This window comes from Bremia lactucae, linkage group LG7, assembly GCF_004359215.1.
Source record: "Bremia lactucae strain SF5 linkage group LG7, whole genome shotgun sequence".
Lineage (NCBI taxonomy): Eukaryota > Oomycota > Peronosporomycetes > Peronosporales > Peronosporaceae > Bremia > Bremia lactucae.
This window is the reverse complement of record NC_090616.1, coordinates 537,406-554,724: the sequence shown is the minus strand read 5'-3', so window position 1 is coordinate 554,724 and position 17,319 is coordinate 537,406. Positions and strand designations below refer to the sequence as shown.

The 17,319-nt window shown below is 46.5% G+C and overlaps 3 protein-coding genes across 3 annotated transcripts; 2 read left to right on the top strand and 1 right to left on the bottom strand.

The window, feature by feature from the left end:
• Positions 1-10,537: 10,537 nt before the first annotated feature.
• Positions 10,538-12,783, top strand: CCR75_007012 (uncharacterized protein; the record flags this gene model as incomplete). The annotated part of the gene is made up of 2 exons (XM_067965076.1): positions 10,538-10,828; positions 10,899-12,783. The coding sequence occupies 2 exons, from the start codon at positions 10,538-10,540 to the stop codon at positions 11,586-11,588; spliced, it is 981 nt and encodes a 326-aa protein (XP_067816019.1). The 3' UTR covers positions 11,589-12,783.
• On the bottom strand, positions 11,635-12,777 carry CCR75_007013 (uncharacterized protein; the record flags this gene model as incomplete). The annotated part of the gene is made up of 1 exon (XM_067965077.1): positions 11,635-12,777. The coding sequence occupies one exon, from the start codon at positions 12,775-12,777 to the stop codon at positions 11,635-11,637; it is 1,143 nt and encodes a 380-aa protein (XP_067815998.1).
• A 114-nt stretch (positions 12,784-12,897) lies between the features above and the next one.
• CCR75_007011 (uncharacterized protein) lies at positions 12,898-17,256 on the top strand (the record flags this gene model as incomplete). The annotated part of the gene is made up of 3 exons (XM_067965075.1): positions 12,898-16,139; positions 16,375-16,506; positions 16,566-17,256. 3 exons carry the CDS (start codon positions 12,898-12,900, stop codon positions 17,254-17,256), a joined length of 4,065 nt encoding a protein of 1,354 aa, XP_067815995.1.
• Positions 17,257-17,319: the final 63 nt, after the last annotated feature.

The following is a 17,319-nucleotide window of genomic DNA, read 5'->3' as shown; positions in this document are numbered from 1 at the left end:
CTTCAACTCAAATCCGAATCATAGGTCAGATCTAATTTTTCCTTCTCCACCACAATCATAAGTGGATTCCTACGGTGGCCAACGTTTCCTTGTTGAACGCAGCTCACATACGAGGGTTGCATCTTTGCAATCACGACAATACCAGTGAGAATCCAGTTTTAATATCATCACTTTCAAGCCTGAACCTTATCGTGATCACCATTAGGCTATCACAACGGTAATTGAAGTGGGCTAGTATGAAAGGCTAAATGGGAATTTGCATCTAGTTCCAAAATTTTACCATAAGGGAATTTTTGATGCCAAAATTCCGATTTTGGATCCAAGGTCCCCTGTGTTTAAATGAAAGATTTGACACACTGACAGATCTTGCATTACAGAACACTCTTTTGTGGACCCACTTGAACAGTAAACCATACGAATCCTGCTTAAGACGTAATATACGTCTTCTCCCAGCGCAGGCAATTGCTGCATGAAGGATTGTAAAATTCCTACAATTACGAGTCTCGAGCGGCAGGAAGATACAATAAATATTGTGAACGTCAATCTAATATATCCACAATTTGTTGCTAAGCCATATGGCGAGCATGATGCGCACGTGTTGAGGTGACCAACTTCGTTTCACAAGCCGGATAGCTGGCTTAGATTCGACACCAGTGCTGCATAGAAAGCATTGAGCTTGTAGGTATTAGTAATTGATGCAGGAACAGGTTTAGCGTAATTGTGAACGTATTGATCGAATTTCGACATCGGCTTCCGCGGTGACGTGCCGCAGAGTATCGATGCAAGGACCACACGCTATATGCCGCGACCATGCACCAACCATGCCAATCATCTAGCTACATTGGCACGACGAATTTATATTCGACGAAAAGCTCAACCATCGCGCCATGCGATGGCAGAGATGCGAGCTTCTCTCCTTGTTTCAAAAACAAATTGGTCAGTGTATTTGTGTCATGTCTGCTCTCCAGCAGACTGTGGCTGAATTGTCCAGCGCACATTGTTATGGGGCATACATTGGTTGGAGAATCGTTGTGGTGGTTCATTTACTCTATGGGTAAAATATACTTTTATTCAATTCAATTCTAAAAAAAAATTAATTACTTAGATCATATTATGGGTAACAAATGTAGTAGTCGCCAGATATAAATCTGGCGGCCGAAACCTAATTTAAATTAGCTAGGATAAGGTTTTAGATTAACAAATTTAATATAGTGCAGCTCCTCTTTTGATCTTAACGCATTAAGTGCCTTCCTAAGGCTTGCGCATTGATCTATCAAAGATAAAGGCCTTTCTAAGGTACATTCGGGCACTAGTTGTTACTTGGTTTTACGAACTCTTGAATCCCTTAAGCTAGGATTTATTAAGCTTTAATAGCTTGTTCGACTCCCTGAGTTGTTAAACCCACTAGTTCTATAGAACTTAGAGACTCTCTGGGTCTAACAAGTCTCCCTCTGAGCTTAGGAGCGAGGTAGCTCCGCTACACACATTGCATCGCGAGCAACTTCTATCTTGGTTAAAGATTTAAGTAGCACCGGCTAATACCGACGCTAGTGCAAGCTGACCAAGCTCGCGGTTGTCGTCGTCAAACGGCATCAGTGTGCATCTTGAAATCGTGCATCGCATATGACGTGGAAGGCGTGTTGTGGTTAGTAATAAACATTACGTGAGCGGTAAGAGGCTGTCATCGCGGCCTTGGTAGTTGTTTTGACTGCAGCTCTGACAGACTCTTTTTTTCAACAGTTGAGATAACGAGTGCACAAGCACCGCCAAGCTCTTCGCGGAATGATGCAAGTAATTTGCTAGGCAAAGCAATGTCAATTCTAGTTTTAACCTCGAGAGGTGAGCAAGTTCTTGGGCATGCGTGTTGTGCATTGATGGTACCTATATGTTAGACCAGCAAGCCACAATCAAAGAAATTCTGATTCGGCATGAACTTGTCAACGCGAACGGCGCACACTCGCCCATTTGCGACAACGGCAACGCTACAGACGAAAACCCTGATTTTTAAAGGCGCACCGGGGAACGAAAAACGAGCCATTGATTCGCGATTTACAGTCGCTCGTGGGAAGTCTTCTGTGGCTACCCGACCCGATGTGAGCTTCACTGACCACAAGGCGACACGATGCACACATCAGCCCACTGTCAGCGATTGGAAGCTAGCCAAAAGAATTGTGCGATACCTGAAGACAACAAAGCAACTCAAGTTAGAGATGAAGACCATCAAACAGAAAAACAAGGTTACCATAGCGAGATGGAGCGACTCCGACTTCGCCGCCAACATGGCAGACAAACGTCGATATCTGGAGGAGTGGTCACGCTTGACGGGGCAGCTATCTAATGGATCTGCAAAAAGCAGACTGGAGTGTCGTTGTCAACCATGGAGACCGATTGTACATCGGCCTCACATGTTGGGCGCGAGCTCTTGGGCATACGGGAGCTGCTGTAAGAAATCGAACAACCGACGGACGAGCCTATTGTCATCTTCATGGACAATCAAGCAGCTATTTAACAGCTCGAAGCCGAAGACAGCATGTATAGCGCCAAGCATGTGGACGTCCGCGTTAAGTTTATATGTGATTAAGCGAAACGAGACATTGTTAAACCGCAGTACATCGAACCAAACCACATGTTGGCTGACCCTTTTGACCAAAGCATTGCCCGCTCCACGGATGCTGGAGCTGAGAAAATTGTTTCAGCTGCAGTAAGATATTTGCCGACAGAGAGCGCGGCGGGTGCAACAGCCGAGGAAGAGAAAGAGTGTTTATTGCACTAGTTTCATAATGGTGGTTTCGGCCGCAAAACCCACGAGTCGCACGAAGGACTTTACTGGACGGGGAGTGGGCTTGCATAGTACGGCCTGTATAGGAAACCAAGAGAAGGTTAGGAACGGACAGGAAACGTAGCGAAGGTAAGCAGCACATAAAGCACATTAACATCACCTTTAATCTCACTTCTAATTTCGCCCCTCATCATCAGACACGTGCACGCACCTGCTGTCGTACAATCGATCAACCGCACTGCGTGACCGTTGGTGGCCGAGCACCAGCTTTCAATATCATCCGTCGTCATCGAGCAGAGCTAACGCGGCAAGCCTGGTGGCGCGTGCCAGCCCAGTCTTCGAGAACTTTTCTTCCGCCACATTAAATAAAATTGCAACAGTTGATGTACAAGGATAACACCATCGAGCTGTGTGTCATTGTTGTCAAGTGCAGAAACTTTCGCTGTACAAGCTGTATTGTTGAATTTTCCGTTTTAATATAAAATACGGTCTCGATTTGTTAGAAATGTGTTATGTGCATCGATGAATTCATTGAAGTTAAGTCACATACAAGAAACTCGAAGCAATAAAACGATTAATACTTTACGGATTATCAAGCTATTCTGTAATTACTACCTAAGAATGCGCATATTAATATGTAACGAAACTTAAACAGGAAGAGCAACTTTATAATGCCGCGACTTGACGTAATGTCACTCCAAATTATTTACACCAATATACACATATAAGTGTTTTCATAGAATCCATTGTTCGGCCGAGCTAACTTTTTTGCCTTGATCAACTTAAAACACTAAGTACCGTCAACAATTTCATATGCAAACGCTTTATATTCAGATGACTGCATCTCTTAATCTTTCCTAATACAGTCATAATCACGCTAATAGCGAAAAACGGTATCAAATCAGTATACACACTTTTCGTTAGCACATAAAAAAGGGTGCGACTATTGCCACAGACGTTTTGACTAGTGCCACAGACAAAAAAATCCGTGTCATTGAACCTGCTTTTTGCCATTATGTATATTCGCATTTACTATGGCGGACGCATTATTGCGTGCTAAGAATGCGGAATTAAGCAGACGCAGCGCGCGCTTACCCCGCGTTGGATGTTCTGCATCCGCAGCCACGCGCTAATTTGGGTAAATATATTACGCAAGACGTCGTGTACACACTTCTTCACGCCTACAGAGGTCGACGAGCTGAAGCGGCCTCTTGACGGCTTTGACATGCTAAACGGTGCTTCCTCTCTCGATTGACCCATGCACCAAAGTGTGTATATCAACTGTATGTTTTGTCTGTGTTGTCCCTAAGTAAAGAAGCGACGGTCGTGGGCTCCATATTCACACAGGAAAGGGATTTTTGGGATCGCAGACGCGTGCGGATTTGCTGCTAGAAAAAGGGAAATTCGCCATCAAGACGTGACGGTGCTGCAAATCAGTCGGCCTTATGAAGGTGGTTTTGAAATGCGATCTTAGCAAAATTGACGTAGTGACATTGCGCCAGTATACCGCGATTATACATGCGTTCCCGGAGAATGAGCTCGCTTTACATCAACTAGATGCAACAATTCGCCAAGTGCGATTTCATTCGATGCCTTTTCAATGGCTTCGCAATAATCATAAATGACTTAAACAAGTCCGATTGGTGGCTGCAGGGAGTTTTTCTCTGAACATTGACAGCAGATTCTTTCGTGTTATTTGATCCATTATGTGCTTCGAAGCTGTTTTCATTTTGCGACTGACTTGGAGGCGGGCAGGTCTTAATACAACCACGCTCTACTTAGGCACACACTTTAGCACAGCGAGGAAGCGGTTAGACCGTCTACTCTTGTGCGCCAAAGTGGTAGTTGTGGTGAACGCATTAGCGACCTCACCCATGGCGCTAAGTACTCTAGTAAAGTGTCGTCACGGGAGCGGTAATCCAACTCCTCGTGCGCACTTAACCGAGTAGGAAGTAGTTTTCGGACTGATTATATTTAATCGTATTAGATATAAATACCTATTTTTACGAATCATAAAATGTCATCTCTGTAGATAGCACTAATATGTATTGCGAGCGTATCTTTCTGGATGCCTCGCGTAACGGATGACGCTAGCCGTCATCACGGACGCTAGGCGTCATCCTTCCTAATGTGAATGCATGCATGTGCATCACATACACAAGGGTGGGTCACAATGTGAAACACACCCAAGTGGTGGGTCTAATTACTTTATTTAAGTAATTGACCATCCCCTTAAGTGCACAAAGTGTACTTAAACGGACTGTGTAACATTAGGGCAACTTTAGCCCGTTACACCACCCCCCCTTTAAATTTTATAATTCGTCAAAGTGGAAGGAGGAACTGCGAGCTGCTTAATGCGCCGCTAGTTCTCTCATTCACTCTAGCGACCTGTGTTTCATACACGGCGCCAAAGATGCCACCTAAAAGGGGTTACAATGGTGGGTCGTCTGCGAAGACGCCCACTCAACCTCGCACTAAGCGCACGAGCCGCGTTAAACACGCCGGCAGCTTACAATGTCTAAGTCGAAACCGACAGCTACTGCTGCTGTCGCGTTAATTGGGCTTAAGGATTCATCCCACTTTAACAGTGAGGATGCCGTTCCGTCGTTCATTGTCGACTACAATGAGTCGACACCGTCTCCGTCACCTTATAGTAGAGATGCGGACAACGAGCTAATGAGGAAGAATGATGGCGCATTATTGCCCATCCAAACTTATTAAATTGCTCCAAACATGGAGGCAGCAAAGTTATGTAATGCTGTCTCGTCGTCTGCGCTGGCTAGCGCAGCGACCATTAATAAGAGCGCTGCCCATAAAGGCGCAACCACTTTTCCAATGGGTAAAATTACAACGTCTATTGCTCAGACCATTATCCATAATGGTTCTGACATAGAGGATTCTGAGCCGAAAGCTCCTCCGACGACACATGGACGTGCTCAGTCGGTGTTACAAGCCAGTCATTTTGGACGTGGCTATGTGACGGGTGGCATACCAAAGATGCCCCTCCATCTAAATGGCCTTGTTCAAACGGGCCAAGAGAGTCGCCTCAAGCGTCTGCTCTTCTAGACGCTCATATAAATTATGGCGTCTTTAAAACATGGATGGGTTAAGGAAAATCGCTAGGGCTTATTTTTCCGATTTCGGTCGTGTTGCGTTCAAATGAAACGCCCGACCAGTACGAGGCGGAATTCACGCACCGCATTTATCCGCAATCCGACGCGATGAAACAGCCGTCGCAGTGAATTAATTTTGCCCACTTGCGTGTGAAAGAAATCGTAGACGGTATTGTACCTCCTTTTTTTCTCACAAAAAAACGCTGCTTCTGCTAGTCTATTTGAGACCAGCGAAGAGGCTCAGCTGGTGCTCCTTTTCATAGGTAGCCACCAAGCCGGGCGCATCAAGACGTGGGGAATCATTTTGGTTTCCAAGAGTCAAAATTCTTCGGGTAACCTTTCCATTGGATGAGGATCTGAAACCTTTCCCTCACGGAGTGGTGGGCAAGCAACCTTTCAATATGGAAGCGTTGATTCCCACCCGCATCCATCAGTGCAGGCGGCGCTCGATAGGAGTGGCGAATTCGCTCACCTACTCGCGGCTGCCATACCTTCGTCCGTTCAGTCGCAGGCGTTAAGCGCTGCCGAACGACGTATTGTCGATCTCGAGGGTCACGTCTTGCGACAGACCTTGGATCTTTGTGATGTCCGAGCGAAGGCTCGTCAGTGTTATGAACGCCTGAAAACTCGCTTGGACCTTACAGAAAAAAATATCCTGGGATCGGCGTTACTTGCGTGATGTCCCTCGTTCACCGAGTCCTTTTCGTGGTGGGAGGAGTCGATCAGCTGAAAGTTTTTCGCCTTCTCCGTCCCCCTGACCCGAACGACGCTCGACTCACAGTCGGCGACACCATCGGTCCCCTTAGACTGATGGGGGTATGTGACCTCATTTGGGTCTACAACCGTTTCAGACGACCCACGTAAAATACGGGGTGCAACTTCATATACGAGGAAGAATGAGCCTATAATTTAGGTCTTCAACTTTTACTACCACCGTAAAGAGCCCAATGAAACGCCGCAAAAACTTCGTAGTACCTCCAGATTGAACAGAAATTGCATTTTAGGTAGGGCAGCAGTACTTAATAGTACATTTTCACCCACTCTAAAGCGTTCATTATTTTTGCGACCATTTCGGTCAGCATATTCTTTTTGTTAACCTGTGCACTTCGTCATATTGACAAAACTATGTCCCTCTTTTGAACCGAGCATAGTGAAGAACCCTCCCCCACTAAGACTCAGGCTGCGCACAAAAAAGACGGGCGTCCAAGGATGGCGCAGTCCGTTAATATAAAACGGTGTCTCACCCATACTGGCGTGGATACTATTACTTATAGCGAACTCCACAAAGGGCAATTGCTTACTCCACTCTTTGGGATCTGCTATAGTGCAGAAGACATTCGCCACGACCCGATTGGCACGTTCTGTTTGGCCATCGATCTGGGGATGATCTGCGGTCGACATGTGGAGCTTGCTACCTAGCAGCTCGAACACATGTCGCCAGAAACCAGACGTAAAACGTGGATCCCGGTCCGATACTATGGACTCGGGCATCCCGTGTAGTCGGTACACATCATCCAGGGACAAGAGAGCTGCCTTCTTGCCTGTGATCGATGTTTTACACGGTGCTAAATGCACCATTTTGCTTAGTCTGTCTACAAAGACGACTAGCCCCGTCCGACCCTTATGATCGGGCGGCATGCCAAACATGAATTCCACACTTTCTGTCGTCTAAAATCTGGTTGGAATCGGTAGCGGCTTCAGTGGCGCACTGCTGAACGGTGCAGGCTTAATGTGCTGACACTGTTCGCAAGAGCAAATATAGTTGGCCACCCATCTATATAGATGTGGCCACCAAAATTCCTCTGACACTCGTAAGAATGTCTTTTAACGGCCCAGATGCCCACTAGATGGCGCATCATGGAGCTCGTGAAGGATCATCAGCTTGAGATCTGTGTCATGAGGCATATAGATTCTCAAGGGATCACAAGACGACAGCTGATGCCATAACAGGCCATCGTTGTTACCAAGCGATTTAGCTTAGCTTTCAGGTTCGACGGAAGGGTTACCTTTCGTCCACCAAAGTGATTCAACAGCAGGCGACAATGGTTGTCCTGACTGTAGCTCTCTTTTATCCCAGAGGCCAGTGAGCTTATCACGTGGTATGCCTTTATGGTTCCCAACGTTGACGGATCAGATTGTGATTTAGCACAAGACACACTTTCCTAGTGTCTTACCTCGAAGTCTGGTCGCGTGATAAAGCGTTAGTCGAGACATTCGACTTACCCGTCTTGTATACAACTATGAAATTCTATTCAGAGAAGAATGTAATCCATCTTGCCATTCTAGGCGAGAGGTGCGGTGAGTTTGTTGCGGTCCGCAGTGATGCGTGATCCGTAAAAACCAATCATGGTTCGGTGCTTAAGCCAATATCTGGCCTCCTACAAAAGGACGCAGAATGGGCTTATTAAAAGATCAAGATGATGCGTAACATCAGTGTAGTAATCTCTTGTAGAGGCACCGGTCTTGGCATTGCCAGACGCGGATAAGCCTTATAGCGTCGTCTGCGATGCAAGTAATTTTTGCAATCGGCAGCACGCTCATGCAGAAGGATGACGACGGCGTTGACCGCGTCATCTCTTATCAGTCACGGCTAAAAAAAAGCCGCGGAACTGAATTACCCTGTGCATGACAAAGAGCCACTTTCAATAGAGTATGCTCTTGTCAGGTTTCGTGTGCATATATTAATTTGCTCAGCGTAATTCTTAATATTTATAAGCAAGTAATTAACAATGCCTAGGATTGACGCAAATCCTTCACATGCCATGGGATTGGCCATTCCATTACCGATTTTACTATGCTCGTACACCATGTGTCCTTACGATGCAGTCTAGCACAGGTATATCGGGGACCCCTATGACACACTTTTGTAAGTTGACGTACAATTAGGCGTCCTTCGAAGTCTACACAGCATCTAAATGACACTTGTGCGCCGTCCTCGGCCCTACTATGCACGAATACATCGTCAAAGTAGTGGGGCGCGTAGCCAAGGTGCTGACGCTCACGTGACCCCTCCTCGATTGAATGCCGCTGGTGCATTTTTTAAACCTTGGAGGCACCGCAAGCCACTCCCAAAGCATACCTCTTGGGGTGCTTACAGCTCTTTTAACTACATCGTACTCTATCCTGATAGTAGCCATCCTTTAAATCCAACGCGGAAAAGATAGTTGACTTTAACATGGAGTTCAACAAAACATCTTTACACGGGATTGGCGTTTGCGCCGGTATGGTCGCGGTGTTCAGCTTATTGTAAGCATGAACCACGCGCCATCCGTTTATGAATGGACTACGGCATGGCCCATCCCGACAGGTCCTTTTCGAAAGGTGCCGTCGACGATGGAAGAGGCAATCCAAATTGCCTCAGTTGAGGAGCAATCCTACAACAGTGCCTCGGCGACAGCTTGGTATAAGCTGTCGGCCGAGAGGACAGACGCCACTCCCATGGAGTTGGGCAATGCAGACGTTGTCTGCTTTAAATGCCGCAAGCGCGGCCATATGATGGCTCGCTGCTATGCCAGGGTCCCTTCTGGGGCAAAGGTGCCTAGCAAGAGGACTCCCTTCTTAAAGGGCGATGGCAAGAAGCAACGTGCGAGACGCATGAGCTCTGCATCGACCACTGAGGGGTCGGGAAATGCAGGAGCGCAGTAGGGACGGGATGCCCTACTGACGCGGACTCTGAAGCACCCCTAAGTTCAGAGTTGGCAAACAAATGGGTTGCATTATCCCTGAGGTTTCGTAATTTCGGACCTCAACCCTGCTGGTCTAAAGCGCTCAAGTACGAGGTTATGACCAGGTGATGACCCTCCTAGTGGATTCGGGTGCATCACAAAATTTTGTAAAACTTGCGGCTCTAAGACCCAGACCGGCGATGTTTGAGTCGGGGTAGAGAGCATCTCAACAGTCCTGTTGGGAGCCTCGCTCCGAGCCTGCTCACGCCTCAGCTCATCCTGAGTCTGAGTGACGGACCCCGCCGCAGCATGGCTCCGTGCCTCGGATGCGGATCTCCGCTATCTAAGCACGAATGCCTCAAATTGCTGCAGCATGTTGCTCAGGAGGATTTCCAAGAGCCTGGTCAGGGCTTGTTCACCAAGTCCCTGCGCCAAGTGCCCTGCCACCTAAGTAGTTTTCAGACTGATTATATTTAATCGTATTAGATATAAATACCTATTTTTTACGAATCATAAAATGTCATCTCTGTAGATAACACTAATATGTATTGCGAGTGTGTCTTTCTAGATGCCTCGCGTAACGGATGACGCTAGCCGTCATCACGGACGCTAGGCGTCATCCTTCCTATAATGTGAATGCATGCATGTGCATCACATACACAAGGGTGGGTCACAATGTGAAACACACCCAAGTGGTGGGTCTAATTACTTTATTTAAGTAATTGACCATCCTCTTTTAGTACACAAAGTGTACTAACGGACTGTGTAACATTAGGGCAACTTTAGCCCGTTTCAGACTCGTTGAAATTTCAGGGAGGAATATCAAAATGAGTAGGGTATTATTTAGGGATAACAAGAAACGATTTAGTTAATCAGAGGTGTTTTGTCTGTGGCAATAGTCAAAACGTCTGTGGCAATAGTCAAAAAGTCTGTGGCAATAGTCGCACCCAAAAAAAATGTCCTATAGTTTGACTTCATATATGTCTCACATGTTAGAGCAAATAGGAGGAAAAGAAGAGCGTCATGCCGCCAAAGCCCGGCAAAGCTGGGTACCGACGAAAGAGATTGTGGAGCATGCAAACGTAGCAAAATCAGAAAACAATAAGCACAACAAAGAGCTGCAAGAGAAGAGCTACGATTGGACTCGTACCTACAAGAGATGGGATGCGTGGGAGGATCCCGAAGAGCTCGCAAGGCAAGAACTAGAAGCTAGAGAGCGCAGTGTGCGAGCCACCAAGACTCAAATGAGCTGCAATCACGACCATTCGGCTGTACGATATCATGTCCACGTAGGATGGTTCGCAAGAGTTTTTATCTCATTCTTGCAACTGTGATTCGCAGGAAAAAAAGGTGATGGATATGACGACCTACGAGAAACTAAGCGCATGTGGCGAATTCCGGGTGCTTGGAAATCTCTTTTTTCAGCATGGTCAGTACCAGAGAGCAGCATACCACTACAACAAGGCACTCGTGTATTTTGAGTATATGTTTCCCGATACCGATGCCGAAGAGGCACAAGCTGATGCATTAAAGCTTAAGATGCTACTAAATTTTACAGCCTGTCGACTCAAGACAATGCATTTGGATGATGCCATACGCCATGCGACTCAAGCGCTGGAGATTGACCAGGAAAGCGTGAAGACGCTATACCGACGAGCCCAGGCGTACCGTTTAAAGGATGAGTTTGAGCTAGCACAAAACGATATTGACCATGCTATTAAGCTTTCAACGAGTACTGAAACCACACAGTCGGTGCATGCGACTCTACTGCAAGAATTGAAATTACTACAAGCGAAAAAGCTTGCGTATAAGCTGCGAACAAAACAATTGTCGGCTTCGATGTTCGGCACTGCCGATAAAGCGAAAAACCCTGAAAAAAATGAAATTGTATCTTCTAGCCAACGTGCTTTTGAACAAAACCCAATGACGCTGCATTTAATTTCAAATTTAAGCGCTTCCATGCCCTCGATGGATACTTGGCAGCCTTGTATACGAGGTCTTAAAGAACTTCAGGCATTAAATAAAATGTAAATAATGTTTTGACAAAAATATGTTCTATTTCGTAAAGTCGTGCAGTTTAGTCTTCGAATTTAAACGAATTCGAAGCCATGCTGATAGCCCCACACATGTATGTCGAGCGCTTAAGTTTATTCTTGCCCTTGGTAAAGTCTTTTCCCCGCGTCTTTAAAAGTTTGTTGTTGGCTTTTACACCAACACCATCCACGCCAAACGTGCCTTCGTAGCTGTTGTCTCGAAGGGTGTCGTCGACAATCTTTTGCGACCAAAATTCGCCGTCCACACGCTGAAATGGAGTGCCTGTCATTTTCTCTTTGGACCCGACCTGTTCAATCTTCTTTGGCTGCCACTCTAAAGCAGCTTTGGTAGCCAATTCACGGCGTGCAGCCTCTTTCTTTTGAGCCTCTTCATCATCTGAAGAGTCTGAGCTGGAGTCAGAAGAGTCCGATGAGTCACTGTCCGAGGATGAAGTGTCCTCGGAAGTTGATTCTGCATTCTCTTTGAACTTTTTACTATTGATTGGAGTACTATGAGCCTCAGCCTTACGCTTGATGGACGTGGGCTTCTTCTTCTGATCATCCGAAGAGTCCGAATCATCAGAACTGGACGAGTCGCTTTCTTTTCTCTGAGTCGAATTTTTATTGATAGATGCAGCTTTCTTAGTTTTAATCTTTTCTTCGTCATCTGACGAGTCCGACGAGTCTGATGAGTCGTCCGAGCTTGATGAATCATCCGAACTCGCCTTCTTGACAACAGCTATTTTATTAACCGGATGAGAAGTTTTTTTCTTTTTCTTAGAATCCGTTTTTGCAGCTAATGTTTTTGTTTCTGACTTAGATTTTGATTCCGGCAAAGCAGACTTGACTTTCTTCTCGGCTTGTTTTGCTACTACTTTTCCCTTCTTGGCAATTGTCTTCTCCTCCTTTATTGATTTGACGCGATCACTACTACTACTTCTTTCTGCCATTTTCTTTTTTGACTTTTTAGCTGCATCTTTTAGTTTTTCAGCCTGCCCTTTAGCCGTCTGGATGGTATTCACGTTGTGCGTCAAGTAAAACTGGTAAACGTCCAGCAGATCATGCTCACTTTCAAATGCTTTCGGTTGTAGCTTGGCTTCCTTAGCCAACGCATTTGCCGACCTCTTAAACCCGACGCCAATAAGAAGCGCATGCATGAGCGGGAAGACATCGCTAGCCACCACCATTTGTCGTAAATATTAATTTTATGCCAATGACTGCCAACCAATATCAAATCACCTAAATCACAAGTCACATATTTATGGATCTAATAAAACAAAAATATATTAAACTCTTTCCCCCCAATCATGGCGATGGCGATGGGAATGAAGAGTATCGCCGGCGACGCACACTTTTTTGAGGAAAGCATGAATTTGGACCGTATTCGAAAGCTGCTCGACAACAAATTGGGCGTCGCAGGTCACAGTGAGAAGCTCGAGGCAATGAAAGCTCTGCTCGCGAGTATTTCCAAGGGGGAAGACGTGTCTCCATTCTTTGCTGATGTGGTCAAGAATGTAATTGTAGCGAGCGTCGAAGTGAAGAAACTGGTGTACATGTATTTAGTTCACTATGCAGACGCTAATGCCCAGTGCCGCGAGCTGGCACTCCTCAGTATCAATAGCTTCCAAAAGGACCTCGCAGACCCAAATCAACTGATCCGAGCGTTGGCGTTACGAGTCATGACCAGTATACGGGTGCGAGACATTGTGCAAATTCAGCTTATTGCTATTCGCAAGTGTGCTGCAGACAGCTCGGCGTATGTGAGAAAGTGTGCGACGAATGCGATAAGTAAAGTATTTGTCTTGGATCCGGAGCAAAAGGACGTATTGGCGGAAATTATTGGAGAGCTACTCAATGATCCTAGTACAATGGTGCTAGGAAGTGCTGTGCAAGCTCTAAATGAGGTCTGTCCGGATCGACTTGACCTCCTCCATCGTCCGTTTCGAAAGTTGTGCCATCTCTTGGCCGATGTGGACGAGTGGGGACAGACCGTGATGCTCCATGTATTGTTGCGATATTGTCGTCAACAATTTCAAGCTCCAGTATACGAGAAGAAGGAGGTCGAGTCATCTAAAAAGAGTAAAAAGGGATTTTATGCCGATGAAGGTTCTGGATCCGAGGACGAAAGCAAGCCACGGCGAAATAAACAAGCGCCCTTTATGCTCGGGAAAAGAGATGCGCTGCCGTCCGTTGGCTCGGTATTTAGTAATTCTTTTGCCAATAGCATTGGAGACGAGTTGGAAGAGGACCATCGACTCGTGTTGCGGTCATCGATTCCACTGCTAAAATCGAGAAATAGCGCCGTGGTGCTCGCTGTGGCAACCCTGCATTACTACTGTGGAACGCACAGCTTGGCAACGTCTACTCTCATTGGCAAGTCGCTTGTACGAATCATGCGCAATCAGCGCGAAATTCAGTACGTAGTCTTAACTGTCATCTCGTCCATGGCTACGTCCCGTCCCGACATGTTTTGTCCATTCTTGCCTGAGTTTTTCGTGCGTGCGACCGATCCAGCGTACGCGCGAAAGCTAAAGCTTGAAATCCTGACGTCATTAGTCACACGCGAGAATGTTAGCATCATTTTGCGCGAATTTCAAGCTTATGTGCAGCATGTTGACAAGTCCTTTGTCACAACAACGGTCCAAGCTTTAGGCCGTGTAGCGGATACGATGCCATCTGTAGCGGAGCGTAGCTTGAATGGTCTGATGCGACTCGTGCGGTCGTCTAATGACCAGGTCGTGGCTGAAAGTGTTGTGGTGATCCGCCAATTGCTGCACCGACAGACGATTGAGATGGATCGATTGCTGATTGTGCGCTCATTGGCTGCCATGATGGTCAGCGGCCGAATCTCGAGCCCTTCTGCTCGCGCTTCGATTCTGTGGATGCTTGGTGAGTTTAACGACAATGGTAACGGCACGACTTGTGCTGCCGAATCACTTCGGATGCTTGTAAAGGACTTTTCCAATGAAGCGACTCAAGTGCGTCTTCAGCTTTTAAATCTGTCCGTAAAACTTGGTCTTCGAGAGCCACAGGCACGCACCATTCAGCTGCTCCTTCAGTATGTGATTGAGCTGTGTAAATTTGACATTGACTACGACGTTCGTGACCGTGCTCGCTTGATACGAGCTGCGCTTTCGGGAGACGCCAACCTCGTTAATCCACACAAACTATTTGCTAGCAAGAAATTAGCGCCTTTGATTGGATATGATGACGATGCCAAGACGCGCTTTATGCTCGGCTCGCTATCGAATGTGGTACACCACAGTGTCCCTGGATATCTTCCGTTGCCGGAATGGCGTTCGACTAAGCCAGATCGTTCGCTGCGTGAAGAATCTTCGTTTGTTGTTAACACGAACCGAAGCAGCTCTGTCCGTTCTGGGTCCAAAGCTGCACGCAAGAAGACGAAAGAGAAAAATTCCAAAGGCTTTTATAGTGACGAGAGCTCAAGTAGCTCGAAGTCGTCTGAGTCCGGATCGGAGTCCGACTCAGATGCTAGTTCTGAAAGTGGCAGCAGTGAAGCAAGCGAGTCTAAGTCTGATTTGCATTCGTCAAATGCTGAATCAGAGAAGAATGTGTCGTCTTCCGAGGAAAGCGAATCAGAAGCATCTTCGAAAGAAAGTGAGTCTGATGCATCGTCTGAGAATGATGCACAGATCCATCGACGTGAAAAAGGGCGCAAAGCGTTAAAGCACTCGCAGTCGAAAGCGACCAAGTCAGTGCATGCTTTCGATCCACTTCATGTATTAAACTCGCAAGGCGTCGCTCCAGCTGATTCGCAAGCGGCTACGCCAATGGCTTCGACTACAAACCTCTTGGATGATCTAATGGGCCTATGCGTATCTTCTTCAACGATGTCACCGCGACGTTACGAGCTGTTGACGTCGCTCGCTGGTAATGGATTGGACATACAGTACGCCTTTCTCCGCCAGCCATCGAGTCATTCTCCTGAAATGAATGCGATTCAGTTGTGGCTCGCAAATCATTCAAAAGAGCCAATTGCCCGTGTTCATATCATTGGAACAATTAATTTAAATCAGGTTGTTTCATTTCCGGAATTGCCTGTGTTGTTTCCTGGTGGTTCAACCTCGATAGCTCAACTTCAAGTGGATTTTCACGGTCGACTTGATACTGTTCCGCTAGAGGTTATTACGAGTACTGAAAAGTTTCGTGTGGACCTCTGCCCTCTTATCGGGGAGCTCCTGCTGCCTCAACAGCTCAGTCTGGACGACTTTGAGCGTCGTATCTCCCAAACCGACTCGACATGTCTCCACACGTGTGAAATCACATTACCAGCTCCGGTAGAAATGAATGCGGCTGTGCAAGCGGTCCAAAAAGAGTGCAACATGGCGCAAGTCTATGAAATTAATTATATGAATGGGGTGATGGGCAAGTGCAAGTTTGCAGGTCGATTCCGCAGTGGGAACGATAATGCAGAAATTGTCTTGATGGCCGTGGAAGTGCAGCTTCAAAGCGGCAAGGGGCAGCTTTTAGTTGTTATGCGTGACTCGGTGCTTGCTCAAAGACTTAGCACAGCCATTACGCAAGCCTTGTCTACAAGTGTCTCTTCCTAAAGCAAGCAATACGTCACCGATCCTCGTCTCTTTTGATGTGTCACACACTTTTCGCTCATTACAACGTTTTAGTTTAAACTTTCTTCCTATTAATCGCAATAATTACCTAGGACAGAACAAGAGCCTACCTTCGAAATCTTGCGCGAAAATGCTGCTCAACACTTTCATGTTCTGGATGATGGTCACCGAGGCCATCATTTGTGTCGTGCTAAGTCTTCCATTCGGCCAGCGGGTATCGCACGCTGTCGTTTCCTTTCTCTCGAAGCACCTGGGCGGCAAGGACTCTACAGCTAATATGGTCGCCACTGTGATCCTCGCGCTAATTTCGATCCATTTCCTTTGTATGTACTTGTATGATGCCTTTATTATGATAGCAAGACAAGCTTTTTCAATTATAGTGGTAGAGAACCTTGTTTCTTTAATAACTGTTTGCCTTGCTATGCTATAATGACAGCGGACGTTTCGACACTATACAGACACCACTCGTCGGAAGAAGTCCTAAGTGATGGCATGCGGATTCGCTTGCTTACAGCCCAGCGAGACATGTATATTACAGGATTTTGCCTCTTTTTGTTCTTGTTGCTACGTCTTGTGTACATCGCGTTAGTGACCAACCTTCGCCTGGAAAAGAGTCTTGAAGCGATGACAAAGCAAGCCGAGGGGGCTGCAGCTGGCTACAAGTCGCTTTTGGCCGAGAACGAGACGTTCAAGATACAGACGGACAAGCTTCACCAGCTTCTTGGCGATGAAGAGGGTGTGGACAAGAAGAAGAAAGTGGACGCTTTGGCCAGATTGGTGCAGGAGAATGCGGATCTTGAAGCCAAAGTCAAGGCATCAAGTGAAAAGCTGCAGAAGACGGAAAGTCAAATTGCTGCTGTGACGAAGCAAGCAGAAGGACAGAGCTCAGCATTTATGAAACTCATGGATGAGAAGAGCGAGTCGGACAAGCAGCTGGAAGCAGCCAAGGCCCACGAGGAAGAGATCAAGCGCCAACGCGAAAAGATTGTCAAGCTGACGGAAGAACGTGATGCCTTGAGAATTCAAATCCAAGACTATGACTTTATGTTTGCCGAAGCCAAGAAGAAAGCCGAATAAAGATCTACAGAGAAAGTCTTAGTACTCGAAACGACGCGTAATTAAATAGGATTCTTTTTCACT